Source organism: Eurytemora carolleeae, unplaced genomic scaffold, assembly GCF_000591075.1.
Source record: "Eurytemora carolleeae unplaced genomic scaffold, Eaff_2.0 scaffold627, whole genome shotgun sequence".
NCBI lineage: Eukaryota > Metazoa > Arthropoda > Copepoda > Calanoida > Temoridae > Eurytemora > Eurytemora carolleeae.
This window is the reverse complement of record NW_019396515.1, coordinates 1-24,308: the sequence shown is the minus strand read 5'-3', so window position 1 is coordinate 24,308 and position 24,308 is coordinate 1. Positions and strand designations below refer to the sequence as shown.

General features: G+C 31.4%; 2 protein-coding genes across 5 annotated transcripts; both read right to left on the bottom strand.

The window, feature by feature from the left end:
• Positions 1-8,086: 8,086 nt before the first annotated feature.
• On the bottom strand, positions 8,087-17,032 carry LOC111704702 (uncharacterized). Of its 3 annotated transcripts, none has more exons than XM_023477021.1 (10): positions 16,825-17,032; positions 16,130-16,349; positions 15,435-15,501; positions 15,073-15,151; positions 11,179-11,255; positions 10,621-10,670; positions 9,141-9,487; positions 9,016-9,099; positions 8,685-8,728; positions 8,087-8,498 (listed from the first exon to the last, which is right to left on the bottom strand). In XM_023477021.1, exons 1-10 carry the CDS (start codon positions 17,005-17,007, stop codon positions 8,414-8,416), a joined length of 1,236 nt encoding a protein of 411 aa, XP_023332789.1. In that variant the 5' UTR covers positions 17,008-17,032; the 3' UTR covers positions 8,087-8,413. The 3 variants fall into 3 exon arrangements, with proteins under 3 accessions (XP_023332789.1, XP_023332787.1, XP_023332788.1); XM_023477019.1 differs by having other exon boundaries at positions 9,016-9,088; positions 16,825-17,015; XM_023477020.1 differs by having other exon boundaries at positions 9,016-9,088; positions 9,405-9,487; positions 16,825-17,015.
• Positions 17,033-19,990: 2,958 nt separating this feature from the next.
• On the bottom strand, positions 19,991-23,698 carry LOC111704691 (uncharacterized). Of its 2 annotated transcripts, XM_023477005.1 has the most exons (4): positions 23,490-23,698; positions 22,795-23,014; positions 22,100-22,166; positions 19,991-21,816 (listed from the first exon to the last, which is right to left on the bottom strand). In XM_023477005.1, the coding sequence occupies exons 1-4, from the start codon at positions 23,670-23,672 to the stop codon at positions 21,669-21,671; spliced, it is 618 nt and encodes a 205-aa protein (XP_023332773.1). In that variant the 5' UTR covers positions 23,673-23,698; the 3' UTR covers positions 19,991-21,668. The 2 variants fall into 2 exon arrangements, with proteins under 2 accessions (XP_023332773.1, XP_023332772.1); XM_023477004.1 differs by lacking the exon at positions 22,100-22,166 and having other exon boundaries at positions 23,490-23,680.
• Between the last annotated feature and the right edge of the window lie 610 nt (positions 23,699-24,308).

Below are 24,308 nucleotides of genomic sequence, written 5' to 3'. Positions count from 1 at the left end.
AATTTTTAATATTTTTCTTTTCTATAATTTGAATTTGAATCCATGTACGGAGCAGGCTGTACCTGTCTGTACCAGTACAAATACAGACTATATAAAAGCAGGACAGTACGTCAAAAGAATGATCCCCTTCTAGTAAAATATCTGTGAATTAGAATTCCAAGTAGAAAACAATTTTTCATCTGTAAAATGATTTCTGAAAAATGTCACACAATTTCACACCCCTAATATCGTTTGATGTCGCTGTAATGTTAATAAAATCTAAAATGTGTTTCAATGTTTAAATCAAAATAATCAATTACTTACTGTGTTGGCTAAAACTTAAAATCTATTGGATTGATAAAAAATAAAACTATCTCGATTTATCAATGAATTATGAAATTTTTTGTCAAAGCACCTTAAAGAATCTGCTCGAAAACTGTTACAGTGAAACAGTAAACTTTTTAGTTAGTCTCTAGAAAAGACCCCCCAATTTTTTCAAACGGGGGGGGTCTTCGACACCTTGACCCCCCCTTTATCCGCGTCTGAATATTTGTCAAAATTAATATAGATATTTTCGGAATTTATCTGACGTAGTTTATGATATTTTTAAAACCACATTTGCACCCTCACCATTTCAGGTAAAGATCTATTTTTTAATGAGCTGGCCTTGAAAAGTTGAACAATCTCAACTCTAAGGGCAAAATCATAGCGGGGGGGGGGGCGGCGCGGCCTTCCCCCCATCCAACCCCAGTCTATATTAGAGCAAAATCTAGATTAGGAATGAGTTCCAGATTTAGAATGTGTTCCTGATAGAACGATCAAGACCACTCTCCATCAAAACCCAATCTTTCTTCGGCCAGTGTACTTTAGATCACAGCAGTACACACACAACGTTTAGTTCAGGGTGAGACGGATCATCAACCAATTACCAATTGTTCCACGTTTGTTGATTTATAGAAAGTCCTGATATTTATGAGAACCCGTTCTATGCGTTCGGTCTTTTTTCGGAACGTAGGCATCGGCCTTGATATTTTCGTGAGTTCCCCTGAAAGAACGATCGATCCCCAGGAACGATCGATCCCCAGGAACGACTTTGACATTTGTAATTGATTCTGCACTCTAAAACTCTTGTTTAAAATACCACATTTAAGGAATTGATTTACCTTACATCAGAAACTAGCTTAACCACTTAATATACGAGCATAAATACCACAATTTAGAATCTAAATGCTTCTGACACTGGGTTTAAATGCCCTACGAATCTGCTTTGACTACCAAAATTTATTAACTGGTTTTATACCACACTTAGAAATCTGGTTTTTATACTACTCATTAAAAAAACTGTATTACTTACCACATTACTGAAAGTGGGAGTCAGGGGAAAAGGCTTCAAACATTTAGTAAAATCTTTGTTAAAGTATCCACAGTCCGAACTCATAAGACTTATTTTTTCGTCTTGATACATCAATTCAATGAATTAAAGTAAAAGATTTATTTGAATCTTTTATTTCATGAAAGCACAATATTGAGAAGTGTTTGCTTTTCTGATATATAATATTATATATACTATTACAACTATTACCCCAGTATGTAAACACTGTAATGAAAGTTAAGTGTTTTATCCCAAGAATATCCCTCCCCCTGGGGCATCTTGTAATATCAATGGGGGAATATTCGCAATATCATAAGTTTAGGAACAACAGTTGACTTGAGAAAATTTTCTACGTAATTTTAAGTGATATCATAGTTGGTTGTAAATTATTAACTGCTTGTTATTGTAAAAAATTTAAGGGTTGCGCCGTGAATCGTTGTGTATATAGGATCATACATATATATTATCCTTGGGTTACATAGGTTGATTCGTTCCCTTAAGAAATTAAAAAAAAAAATAATTTATAATCGTGTTTGTGGCAGCTAAAAAAACTTTTTGATAAACGCGCCTGAATGAAAAGTTTATGGATGTATTTAGAACATTGCTTTGACCATTATGATCGATGAACTAAACCTAAAATTCTCGTTAATTTAACATCAGTACTTGAATCCACAATAAAACTAAACAAAACTATAACGATGTGAAGGGAGGGGGGTCTTACAGCTTTTTCTATTGCATCTGTCTACTGGCGTTTATATAATTTTGTGTGAAATTGTCACATGTCACAACCAATGTAAGAAAACAAAACAATACAAAAGAATCTTCATTTTATCCCAGAAACACAAAACTTTTTCATCCAACTGTCTTTCCTCTTCTGTTTTCCACTGTCTATTTTTATCATTTTTTTCTCGACTTTCATCTTTGTGCTTTTAATAAATTCTATTTATGTCAAGGGTTACTATATTTAAAGTTGAGACTAGCTGAACATCTTTGAGTATCTTTTTTTCCATTAAAAATCGGGGGGTTATCACACACTAAGAATTTATTGACGACGTTCAACTCATTAATAAAAATACATTGCCATCATAACTTCTTCTGCTAAGGGAGGAGGGGGGTTCCTGGGAATATCTTAATTATTATTTAAGTCTTGGTCTGAGACTGTTGAAATTTTTTCTTTACAAAACCATAATTCTCACAAGATCACAAAGAGCTGGGCTTTCACACCGACCTCTTACCTTATTTCTCCAATATTATACAACAGTTTCTATCTAGAACCAACTTCCAATCTTTGGTCTTTAAAAATTCTTGGGGCTTTTAAAAAACATGAATGTAAAAACAAAGCCAGAATAGAATCTTTACGGCCGTCTCTGAAGTGGAGCCTTATTCTATAACCTTGTAAATGCAAATTAATGTTGTGTCATAAATGCATAAACAGAATCAAATCTGTACTGTACTGAACACAAAAAGAATACACCAAGAATCCGGCCCCATATTTTTTTACATGATGAATGTACAACAATTTCTATATAGGAGGTACATAAACAACTACTGTGTTCGTATCTTGTAAACACTACAATTGTCGACCGGATGAAGTCTTCCATTGTGTCCAGCTCGTTCTCTTAAGTACGTCATTACGTCATTAGTAGCACTAGCAGTGATGGGTGTTTATGGTGTATGTTTCTTGGTAAATACTATCAGCATTGGGTGTTCATGGTATATGTTCCTTGGTAAATACTATCAGCATTGGGTGTTCATGGAATATGTTCCTTGGTATATACTATCACCATTGGGTGTTCATGGTGTATGTTCCTTGGTAAATACTATGAGCATTGGGTGTTCATGGTATATGTTTCTTGGTAAATACTATCAGCATTGGGTGTTCATGGTATATGTATCTTGGTAAATACTATCAGCATTGGGTTTTCATGGTATATGTTCCTTGGTAAATACTATCAGCATTGGGTGTTCATGGTGTATATTCCTTGGTAAATACTATAAGCATTGGGTGGTCATGGTATATGTTCCTTGGTAAATACTATCAGCAATGTGGGTTCCTGCTTTATTTTCCTTGGTAAAAACTATGAGTAATGGGGGTACCTGTTGTTACTTCCTAGGGTATAAATTAGCAGCAATGGGGGTTCCTGTTTTATCTTCCTTGGTAAAAACTATCAGCAATGGTGGTTCCTGTTGTATCCTCGTTGGTTTAAACTAGCAGCAATAGAGGTTTCTGTTGTATCTTCCTTGGTAAAAACTATCAGCAATGGTGGTTCCTGCATTTGTATCTTCGTTGGTATAAACTAGCAGCAATGTGGGTTCAAGGTGTATCTTCCTTGGTAAAAACTAGCAAGAATGGGGTTTCCTGTTGTATCTTCCTTGGTATAAATTAACAGCAATAGGTGGTTTAAGGTGTATCTTCCTTGGTAAAAACTAGCAGCATTGAGGGTTAAAGGGGAATCTTCCTTGGTGTAAATTAGCAGCAATGAGGGTTTCTGATGTATCTTCCTTGGTAGAATCTAGAAGTAAAGTGAGTTCCTGTTGTATCTTCCTTGGTAGAGACTAGCATTGATAAACAATCAAAATTAGTTTAGGCATATACAGATATAGAGAAGGCAGGCACAGATATGGGAGTACCGCAGTATATACAGTATATTCTTCCCTAGGGTCCAATATTTCCCACCACCTGCAACAATCCCACTTAAATCCAAACCAAACCCAGTTGAGACTAGATTTTAAACTGCTAATTTATTTCAGAATATAAAAATTCATGCTGAATTCGTACTCCTCTAAAGTAAACTTTAAGATATTAAGAAAAACATACTCTAAGACGTACGTACAAAGCCTTCATAATTTAAAGAATTGGCACCAACATTTTTTGCGAAAAAAACTCAATCTTAAAACATATGTTTGGGTTTTAAATTTTACCCTTTCTAATATTGGATTTCTTTGGACTATGGAAATGGCAATGGAAATGGAAAATATCCCTTTATTATAGTACGAGAAAACTAAACTTTTTTTTTTCTTTAAAAAAAAATGAGATGCGTAGTAAAGTCACGACTTTTGCTTTATTTTATAAAGAGATCCTATAAATGACAAATTAAGAAGTTTTAATTCGTATCCACGGGCGAATGCAGGAATTTGTTTAAAATATTCTGTCTGAGGGGGGGGGGGCTCAGCACTCGTTGGGGCAAAAAATATCCTGGAAATCATAGATTTCACTGATGCATTCAAGGGGTAGGCTGAGCCCCAATCATCGTTAATTTGTAATTTGATAATTGGAGGAAAAGTTTTGCATGTCTAAATTTAAACTGTAATATTGTTACCATTGACGTGGTTTACAGGTATAAAAACAGCTTACACTATTTAGGTAAATTAGTGATGCTACAACTTCACTATTAGGGTATATTAATTAATAGATATTAATTAATATAATAGTTTTTTTTTCAGTTATTTCGGAATTTCTAAAATGTGGTCTGGCATTTTTGTTTCCTTAAACCCAACCGAGGTATTCAGAAAGAAACTGAACTATTTCAAATTTTCCTTTTAAACATATTTTCAAATATATACATCAATTTGGTACACTGTTCCGTTTTTCCTTCTGAAACCTGTGTACATGAATTGTAAACAGTCGTATAATGTACAAATCACGCTATACTTGCTCAGAATTTGGCTGTGTCAAGGATGTAAGGCAAGGAAAGTCATTTCAGAAGTGTGCACATCTTTAGTACTGCAGTGTACTCTCTCTGGGCGCTAATGTAAACACAAGACGGATGTCGAAGCCTGACATGGGATCCATCATTCACATAAAAAATCAATGAAATATTCTGGTCATAGGAAATTATTATGTCAATTATCAAAATTATCAAAATTTAATGCTTTTAACCTCCTCGGATACTAAACGAACACTGATGCATCTATTATTGTTTACAAATTCCGCCCAAAGAGAACTGGTTTCAATATGTACACAGAGTATACACGACCGCAATTGACTTTCCTTGCCTTTTCCTCCTCCTCTCCTCTGATAGTTTATGTAGATTGTGTAAGTTTGCTCTGAGTCTGTTCTTAAATCAAGTATAGTTTAGAATTTATGTTCAAGCATGGAGAGAGGCTTGGATTGTGTATATACTTCATGATTACAAGCAAACTTAGAATAGAATATAGAAGGACTGATAAACAGATAAATGAACAGAAAAATAGACAAATCAATATAAAAGAAAAAATCCCGGGCAGGAATTTTTAATAGACAATCAACGTTATTGCAAACTTATCTGAATTAAGTTTGAAAAAAAACTTTAGCTATTTTTTCTGAATACAATTTCTCTTATCAATTTTCATTATCATAAGTTTTTACACTCAACATTTTCTGCTTCCTTTATTTTGCCATAAATGTTGTAATCTTTAATTCTTTTCTTTACTGTCTTTAATTTTCATTCTTTCATTCACTCTCTTTATTTGTACACTCTCCTTTTACTTATTTTTTCTCCCAGTCATAGCATCCTTTTACCTTCTAACCAAGATTTATTGGAGGAAAAGGTTTTACCAGGACTCAAACAGTTTAACGAGGTTTTCCAGGCAACAAGAAACCTGGTCTCCATCTCTGCAATGTGCAAGGTTTGGGTAGTAAAACTTTTGTGTTATAAATGATGAAGAGTGATTGTATGCTTTAACAGTGAACAAGTCTGAACAGACCAACTGTTCGGAAACACTTGTTCAGGATATATATAATACTTTTTATTAACTTCACTTTCTGTTTTTTCTTCAAAAAGACTTTTTAATAAAATTTAACAGTATGTGAAAAAGTTAAATATTGATTCACACAAGAATCTTTTAATTTTCAATATTTCACAGTATTCTAAATATTATAAACCTTTTTTATATATTATTATAAATCCAGGATTTGAATTTTGGGAATGGTTTTGTGATTTTACTGGAATTGGTATGTACACATTAACTCCCCTAGTGGCCTACCGTTTAGAATTTAAATGTCTAAATAATGTAAATTTGAAATGATACTCTGCACCCTACACAGGGAAACACAGAAAGGACCAAAAATATCTATTTTAAGAATAAAAATATGAAGTTAGTGAAATGTTTAGATAAGAAAGGTTCTGAATTCCAATATGTTTGCACTACTACAATCCGAAATTGAAAATTAAAACTGCATATTTCCTTTCTTACAATACAGGGTTGTCAAGTAATGACAAGGTTTTCATGAAGATATGGATTTTGCGAAAGTGTTTTTTTTATAATAATAACAAACTTTATCGACTGCGAAAAGAATCGAAACTTATCAATAATTTTCAAAATGAAGTATTAAAAAAAAGGAAATTTTAGAATATCCTTTAAAGAAACTGCACTTGAACCCTACGATGTTTTTTTTCATTTTCAGCTATATTTCTGCAATCAGCTTATTTTCGATATATACAACATTTTGCTTGATAACGATTGGCCTAGTTTTAGTAAATCTTTAAACATTGACAAAGTTGAAGTTTAGAAAATCAGCCCTTCTCTTTCCCTAACCATCGTTTTCCTTCCTATCACCCAAATCATCCCTCCCCTCCCTTCATATCCTAGTCATCTTTCAGCCCACCCCCCTATCCTTCTCTTCCTTTCCTTGTCACCTTTCATAACCATCCCCCTATTCTTCTCTTCCTTTCCTTGTCACCTTTCATAACCATCCCCCTATCCTTCTCTTCCTTTCCTTGTCATCTTTCATACCCATCCCCCTATCCTTTTCTTCCTTTTCTTGTCACCTTTCATAACCATCCCCCCTATCCTTTTCTTCCTTTCCTTGTCACCTTTCATAACCATTCCCCCTATCCTTTTCTTCCTTTCTTTGTCATCTTTCCCCCTCCCCCCTACCCTTCTTCCCTGCTAGTCTCCCCACCCCACGCCTTCTCCCTCTCCTATTCACACTGCTCCTTCCCATCCTATCCTAATCACTTTCCCCCCTTGCCCTGTCCATTACGCAATTGATCTGTCCCTGGTTGATTGACAGGTATGGATCGGAAACCTATTGTATTATTTACTTATTTAATAATAGGATACACACTAGGATACACCATAGAGTAAACCTATGCTCTGAGGGATTCTTTCATGTAAATCTTTTTTAATCCTCCCCTCCCCCCATCCTACCCATTCTTGGAATTAGCTTATATTTGAATTGAAATACCCATTTTTTCCATCTATCTTCTTTGGGCATTATTTCATTTTCTTGCCCGTAAATAAAGGTAATCCCCCCTCTATCAAATTTCATCCGCAAACTTGGCTTTTTTATGGTCTACAACACTCTTCCTGTTTTCTGTATATGTATAGGGTTGTTTTATGACAACTAGATTCAATTTTTTACAGGAAAATAAGTTTATGAATGTTGGCTTCGATGGTTTTTGTATTGAGAGAAATAATCTGAATGTTTTCTGACCTAATTGGGTTTTGCAACCAAAAAAATGTATTGTCTTAAAAAGGTACATCCCTCTGTATACGTATTAAAGCCATGGGAACCCTTAGAATTTATAAACCATGCTTAGAATGCTCCAGTGATTCTACCGAGTTCCCCAATCAGAATTAGAGGCGAATCTGTGATCAGTGGTGTTGATGACCGATACTTGATCTGTAATATTTTATAGATAATCTTGAATAACTAAATCAGTTCTCTTCTTGATAATCATAATCTTGTAAATCTAATTATCGTTCTATAAATAGTAAAAAACTAAATATGAATTTATTCTAAAATGCCGTTTTAAAATTACAAATATTTTTCTGTCATTCTGGACAAGAAAATGTTTTAAAACTGTACACTTAAAGGATAAAAATTATCCATATCAATTTCTAATGGATGCATAAATTCTAAATAGTTAATATTACAGAGGAAGGAATTGTAAGTGCACCAAATAATAATATGATAAATCACAGATTTAATGTAAGAAATGTTTAAGAACACACGAGGGGTGGGTAGCAAATGCACTGCACGCTAAAAACTGAGAGGATAAAGAACCACATTTTAGATCACAGAGGGGTGGTGGATACTGCAACAAATGCTAAGATTTCCGAGGGAGACATGGCAATTCAGCTACAGCTCACACTCTGCTCCAACCTCCATGGTGGAGAAGGGTTGATTCTCAAAGTTTGAGAAAGAAATGTTGCAGATATCCTTCAGAACATATATTTTTGAAAGGAGGGAATTTTAAATATTAATATGTTTAAAATAATTACTAAATATTTATCTTTAGGTAAACATTTGTGACAAGCTTATTACTTCACGTAAACAGTTAATTTTTATCATAAATTCTAGGAATAAGGGATGTCGCCTTAATTTTCATCAATATATGATCAATTCCTGATGTCCTTTTCTCGCCAACACAAGTCTATCATCGTCCAAAACTGAAACCAGTGAAAAATACTGAGGATGTATATTTAAGCAAAAATCAATGACATGTCGGAAATTAAACCAAGCTCTATATATGAAAAGAAATAAAAGTTTTGACAGAATTGGGATATTTGCAAATTTCAGGATTTTTATAAAACCTTTGCAGCAAGGATGAACAAAATAAATAATTTGATGTTTTTAGCTGTACTTAGCAATTATATCTTAGTATGGACAAAAAACATTGAACATTCAGAAAGACACAAATCTTTCAGTTCAATCACGAATCAGAATCTATTTTTACCTTCAGATGCCCCGATGTAAGTATCCAAATTAGAAAAATAACCAGTTTCAGTATAGCAATGATCCCAACGTACCTTGAATAAAACTAATATAAAAAACATTATTTTACTTTGTTAAAATACTAACTTTAGTAAGAGCAGACAGATTACTGTTTAGTTGTGCTCTGTCTTCAGCCCCTTCTCTAACTGAATCATTATTGGTAAATTTAAGAAAATCGTCAATAAGTTTTTCATGATCTTCAGTCAGAGATATATCTATGTTTTTCTCTACATGTAACTCTGGGATTTCGTTTAGATGAGGACAGGGGAGATTACTGGAAGGAGAAGAGAAAAGTTGGATTGTAGGATCAAGTGTTGAAAACTGTTTGATAGGAACAGGATCTCCAATAACCTGCTGCTCCTTGCTGACAATGAAGTACTTGTTGATATGGATTGTTTGATTTTTTACTTCAAAATATTCAACACGTATAATGACTGCAAAATTTGACAAATACATGTTTAACTAATTTTTTTTTCTTTTCTTACAAACTTGCCAGTAATGTCTTAAATGATGATTGTTTCAAGTGCCGTAAACGATTAAAAAACCAAACGAACTCGAAATTTTTGCTTAAATTTACTGAAGAACTAAAAATAAATGGAAATAGGATTTTTAAGGAAATAATGGTATAAATTGAATTTGAAGTAGAAAATCATACGAAAAAGCATCTATAAAATGCGCTGTGGAAATCAATGAGTTTAAATCTTTGAGAAAAAATAATTATTTTTTAGCCCCTGGTTTACACCAGCAAATTTACGTTAACTGAATACCACAGAGTGTGAGTCAGTCCCCCCCCCCCGGGCCTGGATAGGCTTTGATTACTCAGGGGCATAGTTTTAAGGGCTAGTCTTTATAAAAACCCTTTAAAATAGAGAATTCCAAATAAAATAGAAATTTTGCTTCTTTAAATGGATTTCAGAAAAAATGTCACACATACAAAAATGTGTACACTATTTCAAAATCACATGCTTAATATGCTTGCTTTACAATACAATTTTGAAATATGACAAATAACTCGCGTTCTTTAGGAGCACTTATTATGTAAAAAACCTTAAACGTTAAAAAGCACCTCAACGAGGCTCATCCATCAATACATGTCCTTATTAAAATAACCCAAGGTTTCTAAAGAAAAAGGTTAAAGGAATCAATACTTTCTTTTGTAACATTTCTAATAGAATTTATTGAATTTTAATACCGACTAAATACTGCAGCATCCTGGACCCGAAGGTTGAAAATCATATTTTAATACCGACTAAATACTGCACCATCCTGGACCCGAAGGTTGAAAATCATATTTTAAACTAATTCTATGAATTTTTGCAGATTGAACAGTTGGAAAAACAAATCATTCTATTTTGGTCGCAGATCAAGGATTATGTCGAGTTTAAATTAATGGAACATTTGAATTTGCATTTCAAATTTAAACTTTCAAACTAGATGGGAAAGTTAAAAACCTGATTCCAAATCGATTTCTCTTGAATTCCTTTCACAATTGGAAAACTAAATTCAAGGCAAACAATTTTGTTTCATGTTTAAGAAAAGAAAAGAATTGTTATATTTGTATTTATTCCTAGTTTATTCTTCGTTATTCTACTAACAGTTCTAGAGGTTAAGAAGCACCTAGAAAAGTTCATGACAAATTTAATTTTTACAAAAATATAATTTAATTGATTTTTTTACTTAAGATTTCAAATGTTTAAATGGCTCTAGGCCAAAGGAACTGATACTAACTGATCTTGCAATCTGATGTCATGTTTACACCATCAGGTTGCCAAGTTATATAAATTATAAAACTAGAGGATGCGTCGAGTAATAATTTCCTTTAGGAAACACAAAGTGCAGAAATAAAATTTTGGAATAAAATTCCACAGGAAAATTTTAGAGAAGCAAGCTTCGGATTCAAGCTGTTTCCGCTTTTTCTAAATAAGTTAATCTAGCCGTTGTTTTGTAACATTTTTCAAGCATTTTATCCCGTCTCCCGTCTCCGGGAATTGTCTCATTTGTCCCGTAAACAGTTAAAACGTTTCGATGACATTTATTAGATTTTTTGATAGTTTTAAATATAATCCAATTTTTATTTACAAGCTTTGTAATTAAAAATAGTTGCATTATTTGTTTATCATGTTTCCTGTGTGAACTGTTTACTCCGTCTGAAAGAACAACTTGAAAACTGGAAACATCATCTCTGAACTCAAAAGATAAAACCTAAAAACATTTAAAGGGAGTGTTCGTGAAAAATGAAAGGGGGTATAGGCTTAATGCGATAAAAAAGCGCTTTTGATTGATACTAATCTTACTTCTATCTGCTACGTCTATAAGGAGAAAATTGTTAAAGAGGTCTCATACCGAATAACTTAGCGGCCATACAAAATGAGAAAATTGCAACATACGACTTAGACCGTAAAAAATCAATTTAATTTCAAACTAATCATTCAGATATTACAACCTATAGTCATCGATTATTTTTCGCCACATTTGTACATAGTTTATATCTTACAATATTTTTAAATTAATTTGTTTGTTTCTCTTGTCACTTGCGCAACTATCTAAGAATGCCGCACACCACTCACAATGTTCGAAATCCGTTGAAAACGTTTCCGAAAAAAATTGTTGTAATATCTAAATGATTTGTTTGAAATTAAATTGATTTTTTACGGTCTAATTAGTATGTTGTAATTTTCTCAATTTGTATGACCGCTAAGTTATTCGGTATGAGACGTATTTAACAATTTTCTCCTTATAGACGCAACAGATAGAACTAAGATTAGTAGCGATCAAAAGCGCTTTTTTATCGCATTAAGCCTATACCCCCTTTCATTTTTCGCGAACACTCCCTTTAAAGTCGTGATTATATTGAATCTTATCTTATCTTCTAGTCTGGTTCTTGTTGGTTCCTGGAAAAAATATTTCTGGAGATTTCCTAATCTCATTTTTGTAGAAAATTGAACACTCCACACAAAGATGTGCGGCAATATTCGACCCTGTTAACCCTATCCCAATTAGGCTATTTTTGGCTAATAAAGGGGGTGATGATGGGCCCCGGTGTAACACCCCCCACCCCCAGAGGCGTATTAGGGGGGGCTAAGACCCCCCCTGGATCAGTGAAATCTATTGATTTAAGGCCCCCTGAAAAGAAAAAAAAATTTAAGCCCCCCCCCCTGAAAAATTCCTGAATACGCTTCTGCACCCCCTCCAATAACTTCATCATCTTAGAGTTGAGATAGGGGAGATTAATATGCATATGATCCTAGTCCAACTTTTCAAGGCCAACTAATTAAAACAAAAATAATACCTCTATCTTTATTGGTTCGGGTAACAGGGAGGTTTAAAATAATCAAAAACTACGTCGGAAAAGTTTTTAAAAAATTTATTTTTTAATCTGGATAAATATTGACATGGGACACACCACTTAATCCATCTTTTCAGGGCTTTTAAAAAAGTATATTTTAGATTTGTAGTTCAAATTATAATAAAGTTATAGACTGTATTTTATTTTTGGCAAAATATGTGCTAATTTATGAAGTTGAAAATGTAAATAAGTTTGATCGCTTTAGAAGCGTTTATAAGATAGGGAAAAAAAGAGAAAATATTCCTTTACATGTTTAGCCAAACAGATAAGGCTATACAAGATATGCATCCATACATAGATTACATTTTTACAAAAATATTCTTTAGAAATATGGAAATAATCTACAGAGTATAAAGTTTTTAACAGATTCTAGCAACAAAAATATATTTCATAAGAGATACTGTTTAGTCTGTAGGTATATTAAGATATAACAGTGGTGTGAATTAGCTAGACCCAATAAACACCGAATGATCTTCTTAAATATTTAAAGAATACGCACAGCTTAATTTTTACGAAAAATCCTACAGTTTTAAAATCTGGCTTGCTTACTGAGAAGCTGGATTATTATTATTTCATATCTTATGGTTTAATTACAACGGTTTCTATTGCAATATAATATACAATGCTAACAAATTTATACACTTTAAAGATATAAAATTAAATGAAATTATGATAAAAACAAATGCTTGGTCGTTAAGTTAGAGACCTACTAAAAGATCACTCCAAAAACATTTTATCTTTGAGAACTTATCATCTCCATTGCCAAGTACTAAGAACCGTATAGAGGAGAGTTTAAAATGGTTTTTATATCTCTTTGGGAGAAAACAGGATTTTTAAAAAATGTAGAAGCTGGGGGGGGGGGGAGATAACAATGAAATCTAATAAGAAAAAACTAATGTAGGTCGTCATTGATTCCCATGTTTCTTTATGCAACAAGACATTTTCAAATTCAAAAGTTAAATAGAAGAACAGTTGGAACTATGAATTTTTTAACATTTGAAAGAAATAAGAAAGACAAACGTTTCTTTGAAAGGTATAGGGGTAGGGTGCTGCGATTTATTGCAAATTATTAATATATAAAACTTTCTATTTTTGCAACTTCCTAGACCAAACAAAATGGAAAAAGGATAAGTTTAGGGAGTTCAAAGACACTTTCGCAGAGAACCAACAAGTAAGAATAAATAGTTTCTAGAAAACAACATGGATATCTAGTTAAACTAGAAAAGACCTTTTCACGTTATTATTTTGAATTGGACATGCCACTCCATCAATATTAGGTTTACAGTTCCTTTCAAATCTTTTTGAAAATCTCTTTACTTTCATCAGTTTTCTAGTCTTTTGTCCTGGCTTTTCCAAAAAAATCCTACTTCTAAATTTGTATTTTTCATTTTCCCTTATTTTTATATTTTTCTCAATTCCCCTTTTCCTTCTTACCACTGTTTCCTTTATTTTTTTTCCCCTTCACAAAAAAAACTTCTTCTTCAGTTAGGAGGAAAAAGTATCTCAACTGAAGAAAATATATTTGAAGTAAAATGCTGCTTTTAAAGAATAATGGTTTGCTGTAAAGGATGTCAAGTGACAGATGGTGCAAAAAGAATGCAAAAAGAATGCAATTTATTTCCCCGCATACATATAATAGTGCAGATAAAGTCGGGAGACCAGCTCATAATCATTCATGAACTTTACAACCTTAACAAAAGAATAAAGGATTAAGAATTTACATGTGAAAAATTGATGTTAAGTAAATAACAAGTGGTTTACTGGCAGAACTAGTTGGAAAAATATGGAGTAATATCAAATATTATATCTATTTTTAATTCTTTTTTTTTTTAGAAAGATGTGAGATTAGAATGTGCGGAGTAGAAAGAGCTTGTTTTTAATTTATTAAAAGTACACATGTATAATCTACTTTACATATATTGCATAATTATGGTCTCGAATACCCCTTTCCCTTAATGTAAATGAATCTTTTTTTTCTAATTTGGTATAATTAAAAAGGCCATAAGAAACATACAAACTTGACATAATTAACAAAAATTATCCGGTTATCCGACAACATAAATATTGTTAGTTGAATCTATAAATTTTACTTCAAGATTTTTTCTTTCTTTCAAATTTCTATGATAAATAGAAGTCTACCAGGTCCAACATTGAATTATGTATCATATTCTCTTTCTAATTCTATTATGTAAGGAAAAAGATAGTTAAAGTACAATCATAACCAGACCCGGAATTAATTGACAGTTAATCAGTTGACTTTACCACTGCGAACTAACCAGAAGGAGAAGGTCAATTTCAATTGACATTACTGTCACAGCTTTTTGACTCCGTTGCTCCTTTAGTTCTGATTTTGCGTACAAGTGTAAGAAAAGCTAATTTATTAGGTTACATATTATAAATTCAAAACATTTTTGTTCTTTTCAATATCTCTTCAATAACAGAAGTTATGATCAAAAACATATAAGTTATTAATCTTACTTGCATTTTACTTTAGTTTGACGTGCTACATTCGTATCTCTGGTAATTTTAAACGAAGAAAACTTTTGGAATTGGCAGGATTAGGGATATTATCGTTCCATTAATCATATTTGTAAAATAAGATTGCTAAGTAGTCTGATTAATTATAATTTTATTCCGGGTCAGTATGATTATGACTGTAGATAAATTGTACACCTGTGCATTAAATGGTGATAAATTTCCCGCCAAAGCTCTGATGAGATTTCCACCTTGTAACATATCACCAGATACACTTCTGCAACAATTTGACAAAATTTACAAAATTAAGAAAAAAGAATTTCAATCAAGTTTCTATAAAATTTTAAAGTGCTGGTTTACAAAATTTTGAGATTTATTTGAAATCAAACTCGATCATTTTTGAATGGAGTGCTATATTTGAATCAATAATTTTATCCTTTGACTAGTTTGGAAAACGGGTGGTCTGTTCTGTAATGTATTGAAATGATTGTAAGAAAAAAAAACTTGAAAACAAATTTTGGTAATTTAAATGTCGATTCATTATTTTTGAAATGTTTAACTTTTTTTTCGATCCTCTTCTTCCGCCTTTAAGCTTTTTCCGCGACTCTTGAATAATCCGAAGTTCAGCTGAAAAAATTGTCTTAGATTCTTTAATGAAAATATGAAATGTATTGAAATTATATTGTAGATATGTATACATTGCTTTATAGTCTCTAAGCTATGTTTATTCTATAGGATGGCTAATAATTCGAGAATATATTATTGTGTAATATTGCATTCAAACTTTGTCGTAAATCTATTTTCTTTGCTTGGGTGTGTGTTGATATGTTTGTATCCAAAACAAGTAAACACGGCTGAACCGATCGAACCCAAAATTTTTGTGGCAATTCGCATGACCTGGGGAAGGCTCACGGGAATCACGGCTCGTCGAACATTTTTTCCCGTAAAAAATGTCAAAATTTTTTGTTTTTGAAAACGCACACAAATTTAAACAAAACATTTCGCGAAAATTTTAGAACGAGAAAAAATGACGACCTTGCTTGTCTGTTATTGTGTTTGTTTATGTCCAAACGGCTGAACCGATCCGGCCCAAATGTTTTGTAGGACCTCACATGACCAGGGAAGGTTTATGTATAGTCAGAATAAAATATTTGCCTTATGTCAATTGTTTCTTTGTTATTGTTTGCTAATAGATAAACAAAATACGATTCAAAGACGAGGCTTTCATCCTAGATAGAAATTACCAAAATCTTACCTTCTTGATTTGAAAGTCTACGTTCTAAATCATCTGGATTGTTTTCGTCTTCGCTTTCAATATACATTTTTTCATTTTCTGACCCTCCAAACTCCATGTTTGGATTCATGCTTATATTCTCCTTTATTTGTGAATCAATTTGTTCTGTAATCTTTGGTTGCTTGCCCTGTTTCTTTGTTTTCTTTTGGTCTGTGTTCTGTGGGAAAAGAAAGCCAGACATCTATAAATAATAATAATGTTAGATGATAAAGAAACTCCATTCAGACAAAGAAACATTATTATAATATACATCTTGAGAAGAAATAACGAGCGACCATAAAATTAATATGAAAAAGTAAACCGCTCTTTATTAAGCGAAATAACAGAAAACAAGCAAAGGCAAGAAAATTTAGCGTTGAATTCTTTTTGCAAAAAGAATACAATTAATATATAGGCAGGTGCAGTGTGCTTATATCTCTTATAATTCTTAAGATATTTCTTCAATTATTTGGAAGCGAACGGAAAAAAGGAGATACTATGTGCGGATTATTACTGGAAGATAAACTTTTAAGGTTAATTTTTAACCATATCTATATTCCTGGAATTTAAAGCTATCTTTGAGCAGACATTAGGCTCAGATAAGTAGCAAAAACTTTCGATATTATATGCATTTATAAATAACTCAACCAATCCTTTCAGCAAATGATTATTTTTACCTTATTATAATCAAAAGCAAAAGTTTGTATTTGGTTTGTAGTGAGTCCGGCAGCCTCTAGATATGCATCTTCTCTGGAGTTCTGCCATCCCTCCAGCTTATCCGGGAAGTTGTGCAGTCCCTCCCTCGATGTTCCTTTATCGTCGTTCCAATTTGCAAGCTGACTAATAGGAGAAGCCGCCATCTTCTCTGAAAAAAACTTGATATTGATACATTTTTGTTGAAAGGATTTAAAAATACATCTGTATTCTGTACGCACTTCAAGTTGAGATATTTGTATAATATGTAACAGTTCAGGGTAAGTAACAAAAAGGGGATTATCCATGTTTTTGAAAATAAATTTTAATTTTTGATTTGTTCGAATTTTAGGCATAAAAGAATAGAATGTGATAAAAAATTTCGAATATATTTTTGGAACGCTGAAAAAAACCGCGAAACCAATTTTTTTTGAAAAAAATTAAAAAAATTGAGAAATTGTTTTTTCTATTGTTTTCCAAAATTTTATAAAAATGAGAATGAGATATATTACAAAAATGTAAACCAATTATTTGCATTTTAAAGTCATTTTCTGCAAATTCTCGCCACTCTAAATTTTTTAACAATTTTTTGTTATATCTCATTTAATTTGTAATGAATTTTTAAAAAATTTTGGAAAACGACAAAATAAACATTTTCCCAAAAATTTCCAAAATATTTTATTTTTTCAAAAAAAAATTAGTGCCGCGGATTTTTTTAATCTTTAAAAATTATTTTTGATTTTTTTTATGCCAAAAATCCAAACAGAACAAAAATTAAAATTTTTTTATTTAAAACATCGATATTTATATTTATATATATAAAATATATATCACGTCATAAAATAAGTAAATTTCCTGTTAGAGTGATATTTGGACATGCTTTCAATATCAACTTCTCATATTGAAAAACTATTGAGATGAACAAAAATGTTTTGAATGTTTAACATGTAACCAAGTTATTTTGGTTTTCTGATAAAATATGCGTAAAATCAAAACGGAGCTACGATATCACAAAGTCGCACCTGTAAAGTTGAATAAATTTAACCTTCTCCGGACTTTCAGAATCCTTTAGTTATCCGTTTTAAATCTGATATGTTAAAAAAACTCTCAGAAAATGTGCGCAAAGCATCAATACTAAGGCGAAGTTGACTATTATTTCTCTGGAGTAACTATTTAAATATATAAATCTTAATTTGAATGAAAAAATAACACGAATAACGGTGAAAGGTTAAATCTTAAGTCATGTTGCACGTGATACTCTACCGCTTGACATTTTAAGTTCGAAATCATGACTAAGACTATTTAAACTATTTTGTCTGTGCAAAAAAAGTCTACATTTATAACACCGGGATTCTTTTATATTTAGTTTTATGAAAATTAATACAATTCACGTTTCCGCTGCTGAATTGAATGTATATTAGTTGTACTGCAGGATTTATTTTAAAAGAAAAATAAAATAAAAAGTATCAACATTAATGAAGAAACATAATTTTGTGACCTGCTTTGTACAAAAAAAACAATATGTAACCCCACTCCTTAAAAAATTAGATTGCGCTTGAAAAATAGGGTAATTATAAAGTTTGCATGGGATATATGCAAAGAGAATAGAATATATATTAAAGTGGAATTTACTAGAAAAAAAGTGTAAAACGGCCATTTTGTTGTACTGTTTCCATACTGCAGGTGTACTTCACATATTTGTGCTATATAACCTTTTGGGCCGATGGAACATCATTTTATAGAAAATCTAAAATTAATATTAAAAGAAAACCAAATTATGAAATAGGCTGGTTTCATAATTGACCAATGATCTTTTCACATAGGCTCTATGCTTTTCACTTTACAATTAAATGATGTTTTTTATTCACATAATTCATTTTATAAAGTTTATTTAACAGCTTTAAATAATTTGAAATTGAAATGGATAGTCTATGGAAACCTGTATTAATGTACTGCATATAATTTGTGAACATTTACATGATTTGTACACTTTGAACTCCCTTTTAGGCTGAAAGGGACTGACAAAATTGATAGCGAGGGATTGTCTAAATTCCACTCTAATATATATTCTATTCTCTTTGAATATATATGTTTAAGGTATTAGTATAAAGGGATAAGGGTGGTTTATAAGGTTAAATAATGCATATTTCTGGACGAAGCAGACACGACCTTTAATATTGAAAGATCAAATGCGTAAACTAAACTTGTTTAAATATATTTATGCATTTCTTCACCTAGTAACATTAACTAAATTTTAATTAAGAAGTTTATTTAAAGAAAAAATGGTTCTCAGCTAGACAAAATGGCTACAGCCAGGAAAAAATGACTGTAGAGAAGCCAGGAAACAATGGCTGAACATAAGCCAGTAAAAAAATTACAGCACAGAAGCCAGGAAAAAATTACAGCACAGAAGCCAGGAAAAAATGACTGCACAAAAGCCGGGAAAAAATGGCTGCACAGAAGCCAGGAAAAAAAGGGTTTCTTTGGACATCCATGAATCATATTTCCAATATCACTTTCAATTTCTGCCAAAAAAAAAATCGCTATAAAAAATGTGTTGCGATACAAACACAAAATCAATGGCTGAGATGGCCACGAAAAAATATCAGTTTATCAAATGACAAATGGTCAAAAATCTTGATAAAAAAAATGTACGTTAGGGCAACTACATTTTTTCAAAAATATCATACAATTTTCCAATTATTTTAAAGTTTAAGGTATTCTTAAACATATTTTTATGATTTAACGTCTGTAAAATGCAAGCTCTCTATTTCACGCAATCTATTTTTTCTTCTTTCTCTTCTCTTCTATTTTCTACTCTTCTGTTCTTTTTCCTTCTCTTCTCTTTCTTCTGTTCTTTTTCCTTCTCTTTTCTTTTCTTCTTTTTTCTTCTCTTTTCTTTTTTTCTCTTCTCTACTCTTCTCTTCCCTTATCTCTTAACTTCTCCTCTTTGTTTTCTCTTGGTTGTTGACATTTAACCCGTTTTGAGATGAACAATGCAGTACGATCCGTTGTTAGATTTTTCTCTGATTTGTTTACATTTCTAGCTTGTAGACCTAATTAAAACGTACTGCGTTTGTACTCCACAATTAGGCATTTAATATTCTGATATTTTTGCATGGCCACCATCCAACTGTTCAATTATATTCATATGCAACAAGACATTTTCAAATTCAAAAGTTAAATAGAAGAACAGTTGGAACTATGAATTTTTTAACATTTGAAAGAAATAAGAAAGACAAACGTTTCTTTGAAAGGTATAGGGGTAGGGTGCTGCGATTTATTGCAAATTATTAATATATAAAACTTTCTATTTTTGCAACTTCCTAGACCAAACAAAATGGAAAAAGGATAAGTTTAGGGAGTTCAAAGACACTTTCGCAGAGAACCAACAAGTAAGAATAAATAGTTTCTAGAAAACAACATGGATATCTAGTTAAACTAGAAAAGACCTTTTCACGTTATTATTTTGAATTGGACATGCCACTCCATCAATATTAGGTTTACAGTTCCTTTCAAATCTTTTTGAAAATCTCTTTACTTTCATCAGTTTTCTAGTCTTTTGTCCTGGCTTTTCCAAAAAAATCCTACTTCTAAATTTGTATTTTTCATTTTCCCTTATTTTTATATTTTTCTCAATTCCCCTTTTCCTTCTTACCACTGTTTCCTTTATTTTTTTTCCCCTTCACAAAAAAAACTTCTTCTTCAGTTAGGAGGAAAAAGTATCTCAACTGAAGAAAATATATTTGAAGTAAAATGCTGCTTTTAAAGAATAATGGTTTGCTGTAAAGGATGTCAAGTGACAGATGGTGCAAAAAGAATGCAAAAAGAATGCAATTTATTTCCCCGCATACATATAATAGTGCAGATAAAGTCGGGAGACCAGCTCATAATCATTCATGAACTTTACAACCTTAACAAAAGAATAAAGGATTAAGAATTTACATGTGAAAAATTGATGTTAAGTAAATAACAAGTGGTTTACTGGCAGAACTAGTTGGAAAAATATGGAGTAATATCAAATATTATATCTATTTTTAATTCTTTTTTTTTTTAGAAAGATGTGAGATTAGAATGTGCGGAGTAGAAAGAGCTTGTTTTTAATTTATTAAAAGTACACATGTATAATCTACTTTACATATATTGCATAATTATGGTCTCGAATACCCCTTTCCCTTAATGTAAATGAATCTTTTTTTTCTAATTTGGTATAATTAAAAAGGCCATAAGAAACATACAAACTTGACATAATTAACAAAAATTATCCGGTTATCCGACAACATAAATATTGTTAGTTGAATCTATAAATTTTACTTCAAGATTTTTTCTTTCTTTCAAATTTCTATGATAAATAGAAGTCTACCAGGTCCAACATTGAATTATGTATCATATTCTCTTTCTAATTCTATTATGTAAGGAAAAAGATAGTTAAAGTACAATCATAACCAGACCCGGAATTAATTGACAGTTAATCAGTTGACTTTACCACTGCGAACTAACCAGAAGGAGAAGGTCAATTTCAATTGACATTACTGTCACAGCTTTTTGACTCCGTTGCTCCTTTAGTTCTGATTTTGCGTACAAGTGTAAGAAAAGCTAATTTATTAGGTTACATATTATAAATTCAAAACATTTTTGTTCTTTTCAATATCTCTTCAATAACAGAAGTTATGATCAAAAACATATAAGTTATTAATCTTACTTGCATTTTACTTTAGTTTGACGTGCTACATTCGTATCTCTGGTAATTTTAAACGAAGAAAACTTTTGGAATTGGCAGGATTAGGGATATTATCGTTCCATTAATCATATTTGTAAAATAAGATTGCTAAGTAGTCTGATTAATTATAATTTTATTCCGGGTCAGTATGATTATGACTGTAGATAAATTGTACACCTGTGCATTAAATGGTGATAAATTTCCCGCCAAAGCTCTGATGAGATTTCCACCTTGTAACATATCACCAGATACACTTCTGCAACAATTTGACAAAATTTACAAAATTAAGAAAAAAGAATTTCAATCAAGTTTCTATAAAATTTTAAAGTGCTGGTTTACAAAATTTTGAGATTTATTTGAAATCAAACTCGATCATTTTTGAATGGAGTGCTATATTTGAATCAATAATTTTATCCTTTGACTAGTTTGGAAAACGGGTGGTCTGTTCTGTAATGTATTGAAATGATTGTAAGAAAAAAAAACTTGAAAACAAATTTTGGTAATTTAAATGTCGATTCATTATTTTTGAAATGTTTAACTTTTTTTTCGATCCTCTTCTTCCGCCTTTAAGCTTTTTCCGCGACTCTTGAATAATCCGAAGTTCAGCTGAAAAAATTGTCTTAGATTCTTTAATGAAAATATGAAATGTATTGAAATTATATTGTAGATATGTATACATTGCTTTATAGTCTCTAAGCTATGTTTATTCTATAGGATGGCTAATAATTCGAGAATATATTATTGTGTAATATTGCATTCAAACTTTGTCGTAAATCTATTTTCTTTGCTTGGGTGTGTGTTGATATGTTTGTATCCAAAACAAGTAAACACGGCTGAACCGATCGAACCCAAAATTTTTGTGGCAATTCGCATGACCTGGGGAAGGCTCACGGGAATCACGGCTCGTCGAACATTTTTTCCCGTAAAAAATGTCAAAATTTTTTGTTTTTGAAAACGCACACAAATTTAAACAAAACATTTCGCGAAAATTTTAGAACGAGAAAAAATGACGACCTTGCTTGTCTGTTATTGTGTTTGTTTATGTCCAAACGGCTGAACCGATCCGGCCCAAATGTTTTGTAGGACCTCACATGACCAGGGAAGGTTTATGTATAGTCAGAATAAAATATTTGCCTTATGTCAATTGTTTCTTTGTTATTGTTTGCTAATAGATAAACAAAATACGATTCAAAGACGAGGCTTTCATCCTAGATAGAAATTACCAAAATCTTACCTTCTTGATTTGAAAGTCTACGTTCTAAATCATCTGGATTGTTTTCGTCTTCGCTTTCAATATACATTTTTTCATTTTCTGACCCTCCAAACTCCATGTTTGGATTCATGCTTATATTCTCCTTTATTTGTGAATCAATTTGTTCTGTAATCTTTGGTTGCTTGCCCTGTTTCTTTGTTTTCTTTTGGTCTGTGTTCTGTGGGAAAAGAAAGCCAGACATCTATAAATAATAATAATGTTAGATGATAAAGAAACTCCATTCAGACAAAGAAACATTATTATAATATACATCTTGAGAAGAAATAACGAGCGACCATAAAATTAATATGAAAAAGTAAACCGCTCTTTATTAAGCGAAATAACAGAAAACAAGCAAAGGCAAGAAAATTTAGCGTTGAATTCTTTTTGCAAAAAGAATACAATTAATATATAGGCAGGTGCAGTGTGCTTATATCTCTTATAATTCTTAAGATATTTCTTCAATTATTTGGAAGCGAACGGAAAAAAGGAGATACTATGTGCGGATTATTACTGGAAGATAAACTTTTAAGGTTAATTTTTAACCATATCTATATTCCTGGAATTTAAAGCTATCTTTGAGCAGACATTAGGCTCAGATAAGTAGCAAAAACTTTCGATATTATATGCATTTATAAATAACTCAACCAATCCTTTCAGCAAATGATTATTTTTACCTTATTATAATCAAAAGCAAAAGTTTGTATTTGGTTTGTAGTGAGTCCGGCAGCCTCTAGATATGCATCTTCTCTGGAGTTCTGCCATCCCTCCAGCTTATCCGGGAAGTTGTGCAGTCCCTCCCTCGATGTTCCTTTATCGTCGTTCCAATTTGCAAGCTGACTAATAGGAGAAGCCGCCATCTTCTCTGAAAAAAACTTGATATTGATACATTTTTGTTGAAAGGATTTAAAAATACATCTGTATTCTGTACGCACTTCAAGTTGAGATATTTGTATAATATGTAACAGTTCAGGGTAAGTAACAAAAAGGGGATTATCCATGTTTTTGAAAATAAATTTTAATTTTTGATTTGTTCGAATTTTAGGCATAAAAGAATAGAATGTGATAAAAAATTTCGAATATATTTTTGGAACGCTGAAAAAAACCGCGAAACCAATTTTTTTTGAAAAAAATTAAAAAAATTGAGAAATTGTTTTTTCTATTGTTTTCCAAAATTTTATAAAAATGAGAATGAGATATATTACAAAAATGTAAACCAATTATTTGCATTTTAAAGTCATTTTCTGCAAATTCTCGCCACTCTAAATTTTTTAACAATTTTTTGTTATATCTCATTTAATTTGTAATGAATTTTTAAAAAATTTTGGAAAACGACAAAATAAACATTTTCCCAAAAATTTCCAAAATATTTTATTTTTTCAAAAAAAAATTAGTGCCGCGGATTTTTTTAATCTTTAAAAATTATTTTTGATTTTTTTTATGCCAAAAATCCAAACAGAACAAAAATTAAAATTTTTTTATTTAAAACATCGATA